The 18,845-nt window shown below is 37.3% G+C and overlaps 1 protein-coding gene across 4 annotated transcripts in view; it reads right to left on the reverse strand.

Moving 5' to 3' along the window:
- The window catches only part of NT5C2 (5'-nucleotidase, cytosolic II), a 59,826-nt gene that overhangs the window by 8,157 nt on the left and 32,824 nt on the right, over positions 1–18,845 (reverse strand). For 2 of the 4 annotated variants that reach the window (XM_040486319.1, XM_040486316.1), the window contains exons 3-9: positions 10,161–10,278; positions 8,798–8,893; positions 8,447–8,470; positions 3,979–4,070; positions 3,785–3,842; positions 2,656–2,749; positions 1,990–2,043 (exon numbers count right to left, since the gene is read on the reverse strand). In XM_040486319.1, coding sequence (XP_040342253.1) covers positions 1,990–2,043; positions 2,656–2,749; positions 3,785–3,842; positions 3,979–4,070; positions 8,447–8,470; positions 8,798–8,893; positions 10,161–10,278 — 536 coding nt within the window. Of the gene's footprint in view, positions 1–1,989; positions 2,044–2,655; positions 2,750–3,476; positions 3,575–3,784; positions 3,843–3,978; positions 4,071–8,446; positions 8,471–8,797; positions 8,894–10,160; positions 10,279–18,845 lie in introns of those variants that run through there. The other 2 variants (XM_040486317.1, XM_040486318.1) reach the window with 2 other exon arrangements.

Here is an 18,845-nt window from a genome sequence, read left to right on the forward strand (position 1 = left end):
TAGAATGAAATGCCATGTGCAGGATGGAACCTAGAAATGCTCAGACCCATCTGCAGACACATGAGGAAATTCTAACTCCTGATGAGACTGGAAAGAAAAGCAGCTTTTCCTTCTCTCACACTAAATAGGTTCCTTCACTCAAATTCTCCTGGACCTCTTGTGAACCCCTCAGTGTTCTCTCTTGAAAGAAGAGTGGAATTAGGAGTGGAGGGGAAAAAGGAAGTACAAAGACTGAAAACACTAAGAAATCTGTATCAAAGTACTTTGAAAAAAATCCTGCATTCCACTACTCATACTCTGTGAGAAAAGGAAGTATCTCATCTCGGAGCTGTGTTTTCTTCTTACATTAAAGTAATTCCAAATTTTTGCACCACTGGTTGGAATGCAAATTGGTACAGTCACTCTGGGAAACAGCACAAAGGTCTCTTAAAAAGTTAAAAATAGAACTACCCTATGATCCAGCAATTGCACTACTATCCAAGGGATACAAAAATGCTAATTCAAAGGGGCACAAGCACCCCAATGTTCACAGCAGCACTATCGACAATAGCCAAATTATGGAAAAGGCCCAAATGTCCACTGATGAATGGATAAAGAAAATGTGATTGATTTGTGTGTACATACGTGTACAGACACAGACACACACACACACACACACACACACACACACACACACAATGGAATATTACTTGGCAATCAAAAAGAATGAAATCTTGCCAAATATTTGCAATAACATGGATGGAACTAGAGTGTATCATGCTAAGCAAAGTAAGTCAGAGAAAGACAAATATCATATGATTTCACTCATGTGGAATTTAAGAAACAAAACAGACATGGGGAAAGGAAGGAAAAATAGGATAAAAACAGAGAGGGAGGCAAACCATAAGAGACTCTTAAATATAGAAAACTGAGGGTTGCTGGGGGTGGAGGGAAGGGGCATTAAGGAGGGCAGTTGTTGCGATGAGCACTGGATGTTGTATGTTAAGTGATGAATCACTAAATTCTACTCCTGAAACCAATACGACACTATATGTTAATTAAACTAGCCTGATTTTTTCCCCATAGTCTTCATCTAGCTTCCCTTAATATTAAAGATCTTACTTACACATAGTACAATGATCAAAACTAAGAAATTAACATTGGCACAATTCCATAAACTACAGATTTAAAAAATTTACTGTATAAACTTGGACAAATTATATATAACCTGTGTTCCTCAGGTTTTTAAAAATTATTTTTTTTTTGTTTTTGAGAGAGTGCAAGTGGGGGAGGGGCAGAGAGAGAGAGAAAGAATCTTTTTTTTTTTTAATGCATTTTTGTCTTTTACAGAGAGAGAAAGAGTGCAAGTGTAAGCAGGGGAGAGGCAGAGAGGGGGGAGAGAGAATCCCAAGCAGGCTCCATGCTATCAGCACAGAGCCCAATGTGGAGCTCAATCTCATTTACCGCAAGATCATGACCTGAGCCAAAATCAGGAGTCAGATGCTTAACCAACTGAGCCACCGAGGCACCCCAGAGGGAGAGAATTCTTAAGCAGGATCCACACTCAGCACAAAGCCCAACGCGGGGCTTGATCTCACGACCATGAGATAATGACCTGAACTGAAATCAAGAATCAGACGCTTAACCAACTAAGCCACCCAGGAGCCCCCTTCAGCTTATCTACAAAGCAGAGGTAACAATACCTCACTCAGAGTTATATGGAAGATTAAAGGGCATGTAATCACTTAGTACAGTGATGTACACACAGTAACTACTCTCGCTGCTATTATCATTAGAGCTAAAAAGACAAATGATATACTGGATCTTCTTGCCAAGAACAAACAGGGAAAACTATACTAAGACCTATGTTCTGGCTGAAAATTCCTGGTGATTGTACTTGACATATATTATATCAAGACAAATTAGTATCTTCCTTTATCCATTTCATTATAAATAGGTTTGTTATTGATTTCCCTGATTTGCAGATCTATTTTCCCCTTTATTACTTACATCTTTGACTACGTACTTCTCAAGATTTTCAACTGTCTTTTCCTTAAGGGAGCCCTATAGGAAGAAAAAAAGGAAAATAAGAACAAAATCAGTTTTTAACAGTTTATACTACTATCAACCCAAATGCATTTTTTAAGTATTTACCAAAATGGAAAAGTACATAAACTAGAAATGGCCATGATAAAGCAGATGTGATTTGCTGCAACTCTGCCTCCAAAAGGTATTTAAAATATAAAACTATGTTTATTTTAAACAAGAAATCAAAAGGTATTTCATATTTTATTCAGTATAATTTATAGTAAGTATAATTTTAATTAGTTAATGTATTAGTCAAACAGGAGGTATTTGGAAAAAAACAAACAATAATCATCCTCAAAGGTAGGGGGAAGTATAATCTTAATACTAAAATCTCTTCTAAGTTTGGGAAATGAAAACTGAAGTAAGAGCTGGAAGCCAAGCAGGATCACGGGAGGAAAGATCAGCATAACTTCCGAAAGTAGGACAAAGACAAGAAGAAAAGTATTCTAGAGAGCTGTCACTAGGGGGCAAATCCTTTTTTTTTTTAAATGGAAGAAAAATTCTGCTCTATTTGCACTTGGAAAGTTAATGTCAGACCACAAGCCACAAGCCACAGAGTGAACAGGTGACGCAGCAGCTCCCAGGTACCTTGTAATGAACCCAGTCAACAGCATCTCTTACATCCTGGAACATACTCCGGTAAGACATGAAGAGGTCCCCATCTTTAAATCCTGTTTCACAGCTATACAAAGACGAAAAAAACATGACAGGGAATCCAAAAGAGGGTAAGTAAAATGAATATCAAACATTGCCCAGGGGACCCAAGGATTCCATGATCACATGGAAAGACTAGGCTAATTAGGAAAATAATTACTCCCTAACGAAAATCCATTTTGACAACCAGAAAGGACTACAGTGTTCAATGGAATACAATAATTGTGAACAAATACAAAGTGATAGAACAATATATTGAACGAAACCTAAAAGGTCAGTTCCAAAAATATCATGTTCTTTTACTCATCACTTTTAAGAAACAGGTTCCCATCAAAGAAACATTTAAAACTTAAAATTGGTCATTTAGGTGCTCTTCATCCTGACTCTTCTGATGTTTTCTCTAGGTACAAAGGTATTGCCTTTTTTCTATTTAGCTGAGTGACTTGGTGCCCCACCAGATTTAGTGCCTTGAAGCGGATAAGGCCTAGACAGGATGTTAGCCAACTCTGACACATACGGCTGAGCTTTCAGCAGTGGTTATACAATTTGCCCTAAAAAGGATAGGATACCTTGTTCAAGACTTAAACAAAATTTTACTTTGAGGAGGATAAACCATATTTACTCCTCAATCAAATCTTGCTGGGCCTGGGAATGAAACTAAACTGTCATCGCTGAATGGCTCCCGGGTAGCTGCTGTGAAATGAGTTGGGGGGTTTTAGTGTAATTCTGCTTGGACAGATAATCATCACACAAACCTCCCACTCAGTTGTCACAATTAGCACCTCTGCTGGCCGTCTTCATTCCCAGGAGAAGCCAATCAGAAGTGGTCCCTTCCAAACATGGCTGCAGCACACTGGCAAGGAGAGGGGGCCGTGTGGGAGGTGAGAGCCTGCATGGAGCTGCTGGTGCTGTCCCATCTCTCAGGCTGGCAATGTGGCATCTCTCACTAGCACTAAATTCACTTCAGAAAAGCAGAAAAGACCTACAATGGCCAGTTCTCTAAAACCCTGTACATTAATTTAAAAAAATCAATTGGAAAAAGAAAATTACACTATATACATACCTGGTATATCTAGGACAATTAGTAAAAAAATCTACTAGGCAAGCCAACAGGTAGGTCTCTGAAAAATGAAGAACAGATATTCATAAACATAAATGAAATAATTCAAACTTATTTCATTATCTCCCTTGAGCAAAGACAAACGATCATGAAAAGAAGGGAAAGCATCCGTATATATAAGCACAGAATGAGTCTACCTGGTAGGTTGAACAGTGTGTTCAGAATGTAAAATCTTTCAGTGTCATCCCGCTGGATAAATTTATTTGGATACTGCTCTCTAGTTTCTGGTCTGAAAGAAAAAATTTAAATTAACTGACATTCAAAAAATGAACATTACAACCATGAGAAATATTCATCATTCAAAAATTCATTCAAATATTTTGGTGGCTACATGCAAGGCAGGGTCTAAATATTACATGTGAGTAGCTATGAAGATCAACAAGCTCGGGTTCCAGCCCTTAAACAGCCCTCGGTCAGCTAAGGGAGGCGAGTCACATACACAAACAGTTATCACAAAGTAAAAAATCACAACTGCCACAAGAAAGGTGCAGAGAGCTATGAGAAAACTGAGGAAGAGGAGACCATTTCAACTTAAGGGGTAGAAAAAAGTGTATGTGGGTGTGAGAAGAGGGAAATCTAGGAGGGATTCATGAAAAAGGTGGCACAGAAGCTGGTCCTTAAAGGCTCAGAAGATCCAATTCAGAAACTAGTCCAAACTGGGTAGAGACAGGGGAGCAGAGGAAAATAAAGCTAGAAGGATGAATTGAGGCAGATCATGCTGCTATCTTTCACTCAGAGGCACTCAGAGTGCCATCGACAGGCTTTTGGTGCCACTGACAGTCTTTACACAAAAGGATAAAACCATCAGAGCTAAACTGTAATAATACTCCATTAGTAACAGTATTAGGATAAAAAGGAGAAAGAAATGTGATATGTGGCACAAATGGCTACAAATTCTTTCCATGCCTTTGTAATGTGTGACTTTGCAGTTACTCCAGCTAAGAGGCTCACTCTCTCTCTCCACCCTCAAATAAACGTTTGAACAGCAGCAACTAGGGATCCAGGCAGAAACTCTGAAAACACCTGCATATTGGGGCGTGCTTACTCTTGCTGCATTTGGACCTCAGACTGCTGTGTGAGTGAGAGAGATAACCTGCTGGAGCATAAAGGCTACATACAGAAATGAGGAACGCCCACCACAGGCTGCCAACTGCCAGACATGTGAGTCAGGCCATTCCAGATCAGCTGAGCAACCCCAGAATTGCCCAGCTGACTCTCAGAATTTTAAGCTAAATAAAACAGTCGTTGTTTGAAGCCAACAGGCTTTCAAGTACTTCATTACGCAGAAAAACTAACTGACACAAAAGACTGGGAAATCAGTTAAGTGGTTATTGCAGTAGCCTAGATGAGAGCAGGAAGGGTCTCTCCTAGAGTGATGGGACAGGAAATTAAAGGGAAGCATTAATCATGAGAGACTACCAAGGTAAAATGAATTAAGACCAGGGGACTGATTGGCTGTGGCAGATGAGGACATGAGAATCAAAGATGATGCTCACATAAGGATGTCTCTGAGAGGGTAGGGTGGTGGTACCATTTACAGAAATATGAAAACTGAATAACAAGTAGGTGTAAGAGGAGTTTTATTTTGGAAAGTAAACAGATTTTTATAGGTGATTAATTTAACAAGGTCAAAAACTTAAAACAGAGATTCAGACTTAAGAGAGAACTGGGATCATCTACACATAGGTAAAAGGTGAAGCCACGAAGACTGTTATAGTGGATAAGGTCACTTACGGTGCAGAGGAAAAACAGAAGACTGAAATAGACCCAAGGGGAACATTTAGGGTTAAAAGGAAAAAAGCCAGCAAAACAGACAGAAGTTGTTAGAGATGCCCAAGAACCTTGGAGAGTGAAATGAAACACTCCAAGAAGTTGAATGGGACAGCATTAATTAAAAAAAAAAAATGTAGAGAGAAACCAAAAGGGAGAAAAACTAAAACATAAAAATGCACAATCCTCAGGGAACCTAGCTGGCTCAGATGGTAGAGCATGCAACTCTAGATCTTGGGGTTGTCAGTTCGTGCCCCATGATGGGTGTAGAGATTGCTTAAAAATAAAATATTTATTTAAAAACTGCACAGTTCTCACAATGAATATATAAAGATAACTAATCTAAATAAAGGACATCAAATTTAAAGTTTGTACTCAGTTTGTAACCTGGTAAATTCCTGCTTGGGTCTGTTAACTACCAACGGCATAAATTCTAGTTAGGAAAAGAAAATCACATTAGCTCCCTGTCTTAGTCACTCTTCTGAAATAAGAGTGCCCAGTAAGGAATAACTTTGTAGGATATCTCATTTTCTAGCCTTCTAAGATTTTCTGTATTAAAAATTAAGGTGGAAGGGAATAGTAACGATATGCTTTCCTCAGTCGGGTTTAGTAAGATGCCACTGTCTCCTTAGATATACTTTCCTATTCTCTCCATCATTAAAAAGTAATTCCTTTACATAAGGATAGTTAACAGTTATTTATTAGGCAATAAGAACCCAAATGACTTATAAATAGAGTTAGCAATTACATTCTGTTTAAGTTAAGTGTTGGGCGCCTGGTTGGCTCAGTCAGTTAAGCATCTGACTTCAGCTTAGGTCATGATCTCATGGTTCGTGAGTTCAAACCCCACTCTGAGTGAGCATGAACCCTGCATTGGGTGAGCACGAGCCCCACTTCAGGTAAAACATTAGCCCTGCTTTGAGTGAGCCCACTTATTTATCTCTCTCTCTCTCTCTCCCTCCCTCTCTTTCCCCCCGCTCTCTGCCCTTTGCTCACTTGTGCCCTCTTAATTGTCAAATCAAGCTAGCATATATTTAAAATAAATATTAACTGGGGGCAGATAATGTATCCCAGAAGAAGGAATGCTAGACTTGGGAGCTGGGAGGAAAACTGTTATGGACTACTGTACTGCTAACTTTCTGTGACTCATAGAAATAAATATGTGATCTCAACATTATCCCATCCTAGAACTTTAAAGGCCTTTGCCCCTGTCCAAAAAAGAGGCCCCAACTCATTGGCAAGGTGTGTAAAGCAATGCCTGATGGAGCCCTAACCTCCCTGCCAGCCTCATCCACCAGTATGCTTCAATAGCTTGTTCTTTCCCTCTCTCTCCATCCTCAGCCTCTCCTTCTCCACAGGCTTTTCCTCTGGATTCTAAAGACTATAGAGTGTTAAGTGCTGTTTGAATGATTCTGCATTACTCATAAATGGCTTATTTTTGGGGCACCTGGGTGGCTCAGTTGGTTGGGCGTCCGACTTCAGCTCAGGTCATGATCTCACAGCTCATGAGTTTGAGCCCTGCGTCGGGCTCTGTGCCAACAACTCAGAGCCTGGAACCTGCTTCAGATTCTGTGTCTCCCTCTCTCTCTGCCCCTCCCCTGCTCATGCTCTGTCTCTCTCTGTCTCAGAAATAAATAAAAACATCAAAAAAATTTTTTTAAAAAATAAAAAAAATAAATGGCTTATTTTTGAAACACTACTAAAAATACTTCCAAAGGAGCCATTTGGAAACTTTATTAGTTTATTTGGGGAAAGAAAGAAGATCTGTGGATCCTGAGTTAGTAACACTAATTGCAGTACTCATTTATAGAACAACTTCCTTTCCTTTTCCTCTCTGACTACCCCTCTCCATAACACAAAAATCCCTTTTCAGACATTAAAAAATAGAACCTTGGTTCATCTTCATTGAGATTTTGAATTATGGTACAATATCCATTTATAAAATAGCTTAGGCTGCTAACACTATTTGCAATCACTTCACATTCTAAATCCTGCCTCCTGATATTTATGGATCTTGAACAAACCCCTCATGAGAGGAGCAGTGAAAGAGAGGGAGATATAATCACAGGCCTGCCCAGATGTGTCAAGGTGGGGTGTTTACTTCACACTGTTTGCACTATGTCTATGTGGAAACCTTTGAGCCTATGTAATTCCAACTGAAAAATCTTTATCAGATGCTTCAGTTCTAAACAGGGCATTGCTGTGATCTCAGATTTAAATGATATTCTGGTACAGTTTCAGTTAGCTTGTGCCTCTTATCACAAAAAGTAATTACCAAAAACACACTCTCTCTTTAAAAATTTCAATGCAGACTGTGTGGTTTTTACTATTTTGCCTTTGAAAATAATATATAGGAAAGTTATACAAGAGACTGACAGATAATCTATTTTGGTTTTAAGTGTTGCTCTGTGCCTAATGCAGTATCAGTAGTAAATTAAGTAGTATAATAGTGAAGAAAATATATAATTGCAAAGTTATGAGGACAAAAAAAATGTCAAACTGTGGTATTGTGATTTGTAAAGAAAAAATTGGGATGTTTCACCAAAAAATAGTAGACCAAAACATTGTAGACAGTAAATTTTATCTACTATTTACTAAGGCAAAAAGTCCGAGTTAGGGAGAATGGAAATATTCTGATTATGAAAATAAAGCTTATTCTAGTTTTAAATATTACCCTATTTTCATTTTTAGCCTGTTTTTAAAAAATTTAACCACATGATCAAGTATCTGAAGCTATTCATTAGAATATAAAAAAATCATATATTAGCTGTTAAAAATCTTAGTCATTTACACTGTTGTAATTTTACATTTTTCAAAGAGCTTTTATATACATACCTCTTCTGAGCAGCTACCTGAGAACTGTATTAAAAAGGAGAAAATAAAAATCTTAGAATTGCAAATAAGTCAAAGCCACTACAATTCTTTTTGGGCAAGTTTCAGGATTAGCTTTGTTGGATGCTATATAATTAGAAACCACTTAATTTACACAAAATGTAACTGCTAACTATATAAGTCCATTTGAGTCCTAACTGCCTAATAAATAATTGTTAAATATCCTTATGTAAAGAAATTGTTCTTTAATGATGAGGGAACAGGAAAGTATATTACATCTGGGGAGACCCGTGATCTTCATTATTTTTTCACTATAAAAACACTAGACAGAGGCTAAAAGTTCTATGTACTCACCCTCTTATGAAGTTAAATCCATGTGCACAGACCAAGAGGTTTCCATAGGCATCAACTTTCAAAAGATTTCCATATAGTGTATCAAAGACAAGTCCCCTATATGCAAATAAGGACATCATCAATAATACAGGCAACAATCTTATGTAGTATTATTCAATCATCATAAACCAATGCCATCTTATTCAATCTTTACGAAGACTCAAGCATGTCCCAAACAATATAATCCTGGAGGATGAAGTGAATAAAATCTTAAAAACTAAACCCAGAGGGGCTCCTGGGTGGCTCAGTTGGTTGGGCGACCGACTTCGGCTCAGGTCATGATCTCACAGTTCGTGAGTTCGAGCCCCTCGTCAGGCTCTGTGCTGACAGCTTGGAGCCTGGAGCCTGCTTCACATTCTGTGTCTCCCCCTCTCTCTGCCCCTCCCATGCTCATGCTCTGCCTCTGTCTCTCAATAATAAATAAACGTTAAAAAAAAAACTTTTTTTAATAAAAAAAAAACTAAACCCAGAGTAACTAAAAAATATTTACTCTGTTCAGATAATCACAACTGTTTTCTATAAGGAATAAGAGCTTAAACAAGGTATGAACCATAATTCCTCTTAATACACTGGTTCCATTCTAAAAGAGTCTTAATTTCCTTGGAGAAAGGAGCTGGCTTATATTTCCTTCTAATAGATGCTATATATGGGACATATATGATGGCATCTCAAACACCATCTTTCTTAATCTTAAATCTTCCCTATCAAATCCAAAAATGCAAACTGCCAAGAGGTTCCCACTGACCAATTGAAGTGTGTCAGTAAAACATGTAACTGATCTCCAACAGTGAAAGCAAGGAGTATCTGTGATTACTGCCCATCAGTTTTAATAATTTTTCTTTCCCATAAATAGATCTTCTTCAGTAACAATAAACTAAGCTCAATTCAAAAACACAAAAGATATGGGGCGCCTGGGTGGCTCAGCTGGTTAAGCATCTGACTTTGGCTCGGGTCATGATCTCATGGTTTGTTAGTTCAAACCCTGTGTCAGGCTCTGTGCTGACAGCTCAGAACCTGGACCCTGTTTCGGATTCTGTGTCTCCCTCTTTCTCTGCCCCTCCCCCATTTGTGCTCTCTCTGTCAAGAATAAATGTAAAAAAAAAACACACAAAAAAAATTAAAAAAACCCACAAAAGATATAATGTACATGAAAAGTCCATAATTTTAGAATCCACACCAACCAAAATAACAAAACCAGAAACAAACCAAACCATCTTTTCTGGTTCTTTTCTTTGACCGTGGGCAGGGTCAGAGATGCCTTTGGAATTATTAATTTGGGGGATAGAGGGAAAGGTCTTAATCCAAAGAAATCTTGAAAAATTACCTGGTAGGGAATGTAGAATCATAAGCAAAGCTGAGCAGCTCCTGAGGATAGCCAATAGAAACTAATCTCTCCACGGTAAGCTCAAAGCCAAGAGACTCATACTCTGGGGACTTGTACACTGCACAGAGAGGAGGTTCTCGTTATAATAATAGTCAATGAAAATAAAAGGCAAATGAGTGAATTTCTACTTTTTCCCAACTCCCTCCTCCTCCTAAATAGGCCATTTTCTTCTTTTCCCTCAAACTCCATGTTCTGTACTGTCCCAAGTAATCACAGAACTCCACTGTTAGTCTGTGGAAATAGGTCATATTTTTGTAGGAGCAAGAGCGACAAGATGAATTATCAAACATTTCAGAATAATTCTTTGATTCTTAGGAAACTTTTTTTCCTTTATCTGTTCTTTCATGCCCATAACCTAAAGACAGTTTTAAAAGAAACTAATAAGCACAACAGCTGTGATATAAACCATGAGAATGTACGTAAATAGAAAACCAGGTAGAGAGGTCTATATATGTTGAAGGTTTCGCTGATGTGTATAGTTCGTGTAGGAATCCTTCAAAATGAGTTTTTAAAAAAAAAATATTTTTACAATTACTATTTGGCTTGGTAGTTGCTTTATATGCTTTCTCCGATCAGCATAATTCTATTTGTCAGGATTAACTTGCTTTCGTAACAGCCCTAAAAATATTATAAAGCCATCAAAATTGCATTTTACAGGGGTGCCTGGGTGGCTCAGTCAGTTGGGCGTCCGACTTCGGCTCAGGTCATGATCTCGCAGTTCATGAGTTTGAGCCCCACGTCAGGCTCTGTACTGACAGCTCAGAGCCTGGAGCCTGCTTCAGATTCTGTGTCTCCCTCTCTCTGCACCTCCCCTGCTCATACACTCTCTCTCTCTCAAAAATAAACATTAAAAAAATTTTTAATTGCATTTTACAACTTATTGCTGCAACATCAACCATAAAAAGACATGTCTGAGACAATTACGGAAATCTGAATGTGGACTGGAAATCAGATATTAAAGAATTATGACTAGGGATCAGGGGGGAGAATTGGAGGAAAGTAGTCAAAAGGTACAAACTTCCATTTATATGATAAATAAGTAGTAGAGATATAATGGACAACATTGAGGACTTCAGCTAATACCACTGTATGATATATAAGAAATCTGTTAAGACAGCAAATCCTAAAAGTTCTCACCACAAGGAGAAACAAATTTTTTTCTTTATTCTTTCTTTTCTTTTTATTCTATCTATATGAGAAGATGAGTATTAGCTGAACCTATTTTGGTAATCATTTCACAATATATATAAATCAAACCACTGTGCTGTATGCCTTAAGTTTGTACAGTGATGTATGTCTATTTCTCAGTAAGACTGGAAATATACATTAAAAAAAGAATTAGGACTCATTTTATGAAATTTATGGAAGGATGGGTATGTGCAAGTATATGTATAGGATATATATCCTTATCTGCCAAAGAAGCCTACTGAGTTTGTTACAGGCGAAATAAGATGGATTTCAGAATATGGGAGTTTCTCCCTACTATTACCTATCTCTGAAATCTTATTCTATAATGAAAAAACTTTTTAGAATCATCAATGCAGTTCAGTATAAAGAAAACATTGCCCCTTTAAATAGGTTTCCTCCAAATGCAATATTTAGGTAAGGATCCTCCCACCAGTCTCTAGGAGAGGGTAAGCTATATTAAAGACAAAAATTAATAGACCTGCAATCTTGCTAAATGCCAAATGAGGCAAAAAAAATCCATTTTTATCTCATAATAATGCTATTATTATTATTATTATTATTATTATTATTATTCTACCCACAATTAATACACAGCCTATGGCTCAAACTGATTTTTCACTGCAATTAGTCTACCGATCCAAATTAGTGCTAATATCTTAATGAGTAGTATTCAACTTTTCCTTGCCAAAATCAATCTTTTAGAATATTTCTGGAACTACATAAAAGAAATCAGTAATACTTGTCACTTCCACAGAAGGGAACTGAGTGGCTAAGAGATGGGGAAGAAAGTATACTTTCATGTATGTACCTTTCTGTACTTTTTAAAAACTTGTAAATATTAATGTGTATACCTATTATTTTTAAATTAAGTTGAAATATAAAAAAAAAGCAGGTGAGCTTTCAAACTCCTTTAATAAACATTTGTCATATTTAAAAAGCCTAAATGTTTTAAGGCCCTTAGGAGAAGGAGGCCCTTGAGTCTCATCAGAACAATGCCAAAAGAAGCTGTCATTTCTTCTGTTGTTTCAGGGGTAAAAATAATGCTAATACTAATATTCTCAAGACTGGCTATGTACTTTTCTCTGTTCAACTCCAGCCCCATCATCACCTTCCCCCACCAAAAAAACCAAAAAAGCAAACAAAACAAACAAACAAACAAAAAACCCCACAAAACAAAAACAAAAACCCAAAAAACAAAAACCAAACCCTTTTGGAATCCTTGAGGGTGGAATTCTTAAATCTAGATGATGTACACTGTGGTAAAAGAAGTGCTTATATATTCATACATACTAAAAGGGTAAGAGCTGGTGTGCTATAATAAAACCAGAAAAGAAGTATTGACTGATGTCAATTTGAATTATTTTGAGAATATAATCTCTCTCACCCAACACCGTGCTTCCACCCCAACTGAGAGTAAATCTCATTTTAACAAAATTTCCATAAAACAAAAACTGTTTCTCAATCCTAACAAAGTCCTACTTATTTCAAACAATATTTAATGAAACAAAATTCCAGTATAGCTAAGTAATGTGGATAATCCACTGACATTCATTCTTATAGGATTTGGCCCATATAAAATATTTTCAATTATTAATTTTTTCAGAAGGATAATTTGCTAGCTATGCCATAAGAATGGGAGGGGGGAAACCTTAATCACCTCCACTCATGCATGCTCAGCCCTAAATGAGACATTTTCCCTAGTTAGACATGAGGTAATTATAGAGGGAGGGAGTAATGGTGATTAAAACCCGTGTTTAGGAGACACTTTGGATCAAAACCCAAATCCATTTTTTCAGAACATTTAGTGAAGGAAAAAAGACCCGGGGATGGGTGAGGAGTGGAGGGAGGAGGGAGATATCTCAAATCCCCATTCTGTCAGCACAAACCCTAGAACAGCAGATAATAAAACACTACACACTTGCCACACTTATGTTTATTCCAGGGCAGAACCTCCCAAGTGTTCAACTGAGGTAACTTTCTAGTAATTCCACCTACAGAAACAAATACTTTAAATTCCCTTTTACTCAATGAGTTTAGGGTACTTTCCAAAAATACAATGTATTTTCCCCATTTGCTGACCAGAAGTTACATACATAGCAAGCACAAATATAAGCTTAAGGCAGAACTTAAGTCTCCCTCACTCTCATCCAAAGCTCTTTGTGGCGAGGTATTACACCACTGTTAAACATGAATTTCTAGATTACATAGGCCATCAAAACTTAAGCCTAGGTGTTGAAATACACTGTCCTCCCTCCAATTTCTTTCACCTAGTCCAAAACAAACTGCTCTAATCACAGGTGGGAATGGATTTAGCAAAGAGAGTTCAAGTTCCACTTTGACAACACTATCTATTTCACTGAGCTCTATATTAATCAGGAAGACCTACAAGCTATTGACATTTTCTCATAAGCTTCCCGGATAATCATTTCAGTAACATAAATTCCCAGGTCATTAAATCATCTGCTAGAGCACTATACAGTACAACCAGGGTTGGAAAAGCAGACTGTAGCTGCACAGAGCAGAAGGTTAGATGTTTTGTTCTAAGTGTCCCTTGGGAATTAATCACAATTTGTTCTGACCTGGTAGCAAAAATGACTAGTCCTAAAGCCTGCAAAGTATCACCATTCCTTGAAAAATAAATAAATAGAAGCAAAACTCCCTTTTTTAATGACCATGCCCTTTAAAGTCAGCCTTGATATATGTGGGGAACCATATATATGGCCTCACACTGTGCAGCTCTATGCCTCTCCACAGCTGCAAACGCTCTAACTTCAATTTCTCTCCCCAAACTGGTGAGTAAGTGATGCATAGCTTCAAACTCAATTCTTACGACTTTCAAAACGCAGCCAACAGATTCAGAGTAAACATAACCTCACACATTCACTGCTTATTTCTTCTTCGAGAAAGTCCTCAGGCCTATCCTAATTTACCCAATGTTCAAAGACAAAGAAGAAGTTCTTTCAAGGGCCAGAGTCCAAAAAAGAGGACTGCCTGAGCCACTAGGGCAGCACACGGTGTTCTCAGGTTACGTAACTAGACTATAAAGAGAACAACCAAAGCTTTGAAAGCTGAAGCTACTGAGTGCATTTAAAGATATTCTTTACTCCATAGTCTGTAAGGAAAAAAACAGTTCTCCAAAAAATATCAACTGTATGTTGTGGGGATCAAAGTTATGGGCTCTGTTTTGAGGAAATGTTGTTCATACAAGATAGACCCTATGTTAGAGGAGACCATTTCTTTGAAATGAGCCAAAATCTTTCTGCAAGGAAGTCTAAAATTCTCATGCACTTTTTACCTTTGCCACCAAGACACACTGTGTATAGTTTACAGATTTTAGGAAAAGGAAGGGCAAACCTCTAGAGAGGTTCCAGCCTAGCAGAGTGCTGCTGCCAAAATGAGAACTCACACGAGGCAGATGCAGATGTAGAGTGTCACTCCAGTCTTGAAGGAGTTACACTGGCTCTCCTGTTAAAAAAACAAAACAAAGCAACAAAACAAAACAAAACAAAAACAAAAACAAAAACAAAAACAAAAACAAAACAAAAACTGGTTTTAAAACTGTTGCGATGGGCTGGAACAGAGAGACACCATTTGGATATTGGTATTTACAGGAGTTACTGTCCTCCTATTTAGAAGCCTCTGACCATCACTAGAATTTGTCTAAATGGCCGTTAACAAAAGAAGGGTACTGAAGATCAGCCTAAATACTGTGCATTATTTACCTTTTCTGACACCCTGAGCCTGGAGTACCAAGTCTGATCCTGAAATGTTAAGTTAAAAGATAAACAGAAAAATAAATCTATTTTGTTTTAGTTTGTTTTCTCTAGCACATTTCAGGTTTACATGATAGAAACTAAATGCAGCTGGTAAACTGTTTAAAACTGAACTACAGTAAGTAAAACAAGCTAAATGAGGAAACAAGAATAAACCAGAGCAGTTTCACCTTGCTGTTAAGTACCTAAAGTAAGTCTACTTGTACCTAACTACCTACTTTTCTACCCTTCCAACACCTACATTTGCCATCTTGATACAGACAAGAACCAACGTCACGCTGCTAAAAATCTAACTAGATGTCTAAATGTGGGACAGAAGGAAAACTTTATTTTGATTCTTTCAGTGGATATTTGCCTTCAGTAAGCACAGTCATATTGCTCTACTTTCATAAAGTCAGAGAAACTACCTAGTTTAGTCAAAGAAATGACTTGAAGATACATACAAAATATTGACACTTTTAAGATATTCATTATGTTTAACTTTATAGGGAGTCATTTTCCCTAGAGACATTTACATATGGTTTGACTCCTCCCAACTTTTTTGGGAAAGGAAGATGGTACTAAATAAAACAGCAAAAATGACCAAATAGAATGTCTAAAAGTCTTACAAACATTAAAACTAACAGAAACCACCACCACCAATCACTATGAAAAACAAATATCCAACCCAACCACCCAAGAATAGTTACTTGCTTTTATGCCGTAAATGTGATTAATATCAACATTCTCGGGGCGCCTGGGTGGCGCAGTCGGTTAAGCGTCCGACCTCAGCCAGGTCACGATCTCGCGGTCCGTGAGTTCGAGCCCCGCGTCAGGCTCTGGGCTGATGGCTCAGAGCCTGGAGCCTGTTTCCGATTCTGTGTCTCCCTCTCTCTCTGCCCCTCCCCCGTTCATGCTCTGTCTCTCTCTGTCCCAAAAATAAATAAACGTTGAAAAAAAAATTAAAAAAAAAATATCAACATTCTCTATTTAGGCTATGCAATGTTGGTTCTCTGAGACCAAAACTAGAAAAGGCAAATTAATTCACGTTTTCATCAGGAAACTTTAGATAAAACCTTTCCAAATCTCATATAAACATCAGAGGACTTTTTCCACTTTTCAAAACTATTTGAAAACCCTAAGGTAATAACATAGAGTAGAAATTTCTATCTCTAATCCAAGAGATCACAAATGATCTTTAAAATATATTGAAAATTTCTAAAAATGACCTCAATTTTAATTTACTTAAAATACAAAAGCTAGGCACCATCCAACACTTTTAGTAATATAAAATGAAACCAACTCCCAAATAGCTAAAAACGTAGATAAACACACAAGGGGAGTTTGGAAGCCTGCCAATTTCAAGTCACTGCAAAAGTAAAATTAAATGGTAAGCAAAAGGTTTGTTTAAAAAATTATTAAGAGTATTAGAAGAATGTTTATTTTAAAACAAAATGAAAAAATTCCCTAATTCCATTTTTTTTTCCCTCTAAGAGCTTGTTCACTTATCAGGCATGTGTATTTAGAGTATTCTTTACTCTAATTTTTATTATTGAAGTATAATTGACATACAGTGTTATGTCAGTGTCCGGTGCACAACATCTACACATTATGCAGTGCTCACCATGATAAATGTAGTTACCATGTGGAAAGTAGGGTTTTCAATTTAAAACAGAAAAACTGAAATTTTGAGATAATAACCTGAAAAACCCTCCTTAACCAAAGGAGCTACTTATAATTTTAAAACTGAAACAGTTTTTACATAATTTTTCCCCAAAATAAGAACAGTTCATCCCACTCAAACCCCTTTACTAAAACAAAACAAAAACACCTGTACTAAAGTTACAGTAATGTAACAAACATTTGGATGCCCACTGCGTACCAGGTACTAGATACTAAGAACAAAAAACAACTCATGGTCCTTGGCCTAAAGGAGCTCAAAGTGAACTACAGGGATATATAATTAGGTACTTATAATCAATTTCAGAAGATCAATACCATAATGTGGCTAGGGAGGTAAAAAAGGGACAGAGAAGGGGCCAATTAACCCAACCCAGGAAGTCTTCTTAAAATCTATGTGTGACTTATTCAGGCTTAAACAGACACTTCATTTTTATAACCAGTATCTCCAGGTACTATAAAGTTCACCAGACAAACTTCCCAAGACTCAGATCCAGGTAATTTATCTATATCAGTCTGTATCATCGTCAGACATATATCACTTATATCAGTGTTCAACTGTTGTGAAAATGGGCTAAGTGTTGGTGCATGTCTTGCCTAAAGGGCAAAGCAGCTACTTAGCTACTCATACTCAGCCAAATGTTCCCAATTCTGTGATAACAGCCAGCCTGAATTTTTACTTCTCCATTTTTAACTACTGACTCAATTTAAAAAAACAACAAACTAGTTGAGCCAACTATGGTCTGAGGTCTCAACTGGGTCCATGGGCAAAAAGTGCGCAAAGTCTAGCATACACTTTAGGTCAGATACTTCCAAATAAGTTCTCCCACCTAACTGAAATGTTTTGAGTATCCTCTTAAGAGTCTTGAAGTAAAGAGAATTTAGGTACTTACTGAATTGTAAATCCAGACGGAAATAAATTCATTCTTCAATAACCACAGGGTATCCTAAATAATCCTGTTATTCTATTCATCTCAAAGAAAAATTGAGAGGGTGGATAAAAACCTTAGGAAACAAAGGAAACTTTAGGCACTTAATTTGGTCTCTACCACAGTGCCGTAACAATTATGCCAGAAGGACTGTAATTACCTGAATCTGATTCCGTCCCATGGCTGTCAAACCAAACAAATGTTTCCAATGACTGAAAGAATTACAATCACCTCATGATCTGCCTGGCCTAGGTAACCCCCACTATTAAGAGTTCTCTGACCCAGTAGGTTTTTATCCACAAGGCTTAACCTTAAATTTTCATTACATAGCATGCCTCCATTATCATCTGGTTCTTTTCTCAGTGACCATTAACCCAATGATAAAGCAAACATTCAGAGACTGTATAAGCAGAAAAGAGATGAATCAAAAGTTAACTATTATGTTAAGACTGCTTTTAAATTAAAAAATAAAGTTTCTTTTAATGTTTTTTATTTTGTGGGAGAGGGAGGGGAAGGGGGAGGGAGAGGGAGACACAGAATCCGAAGCAAGCTCCAGGCTCTGAGCTGTCAGCACAGAGCCCAACACGGGGCTCAAACCTACAGATCGTGACCTGAACCAAAGTTGGAAGCTTAACCGACTGAGCCACCAGGCACCCCTCCTTTTAAATGTTTTTAAAATTCTAATTCCAATGTAGTTAATGTTAAGACTCTTGAAACAAGTTTATACTTGTTGAAAACAGCAGGCAATATTTGTTAAGTAAGATTTTAGTAATTTTATTGATGCAACTAACATAAGACACTATTCCAAAAAATAACCTGATTTACATTTGAATACTTTTATGATTGACAATGAAAAGATCATAAACACTGATAAGTGATTATTTCTATCACTCACCTTGTAATGGAGAAGATGGAACTGGATTTTATTAAACAATCTTTTAAAAATCTCCTAATGACCTAGGAACCAACCACACATTATTGCAATTCAGAAAGATTAATTTAAAATTAGTGAAAACACGGGGCGCCTCGGTGGCTCAGTTGGTTAAACATCCAACTTCATCTCAGGTCATGATCTC

The sequence above is a fragment of the Herpailurus yagouaroundi genome, unplaced genomic scaffold (assembly GCF_014898765.1).
Source record: "Herpailurus yagouaroundi ecotype Mexico unplaced genomic scaffold, PumYag 163, whole genome shotgun sequence".
NCBI lineage: Eukaryota > Metazoa > Chordata > Mammalia > Carnivora > Felidae > Herpailurus > Herpailurus yagouaroundi.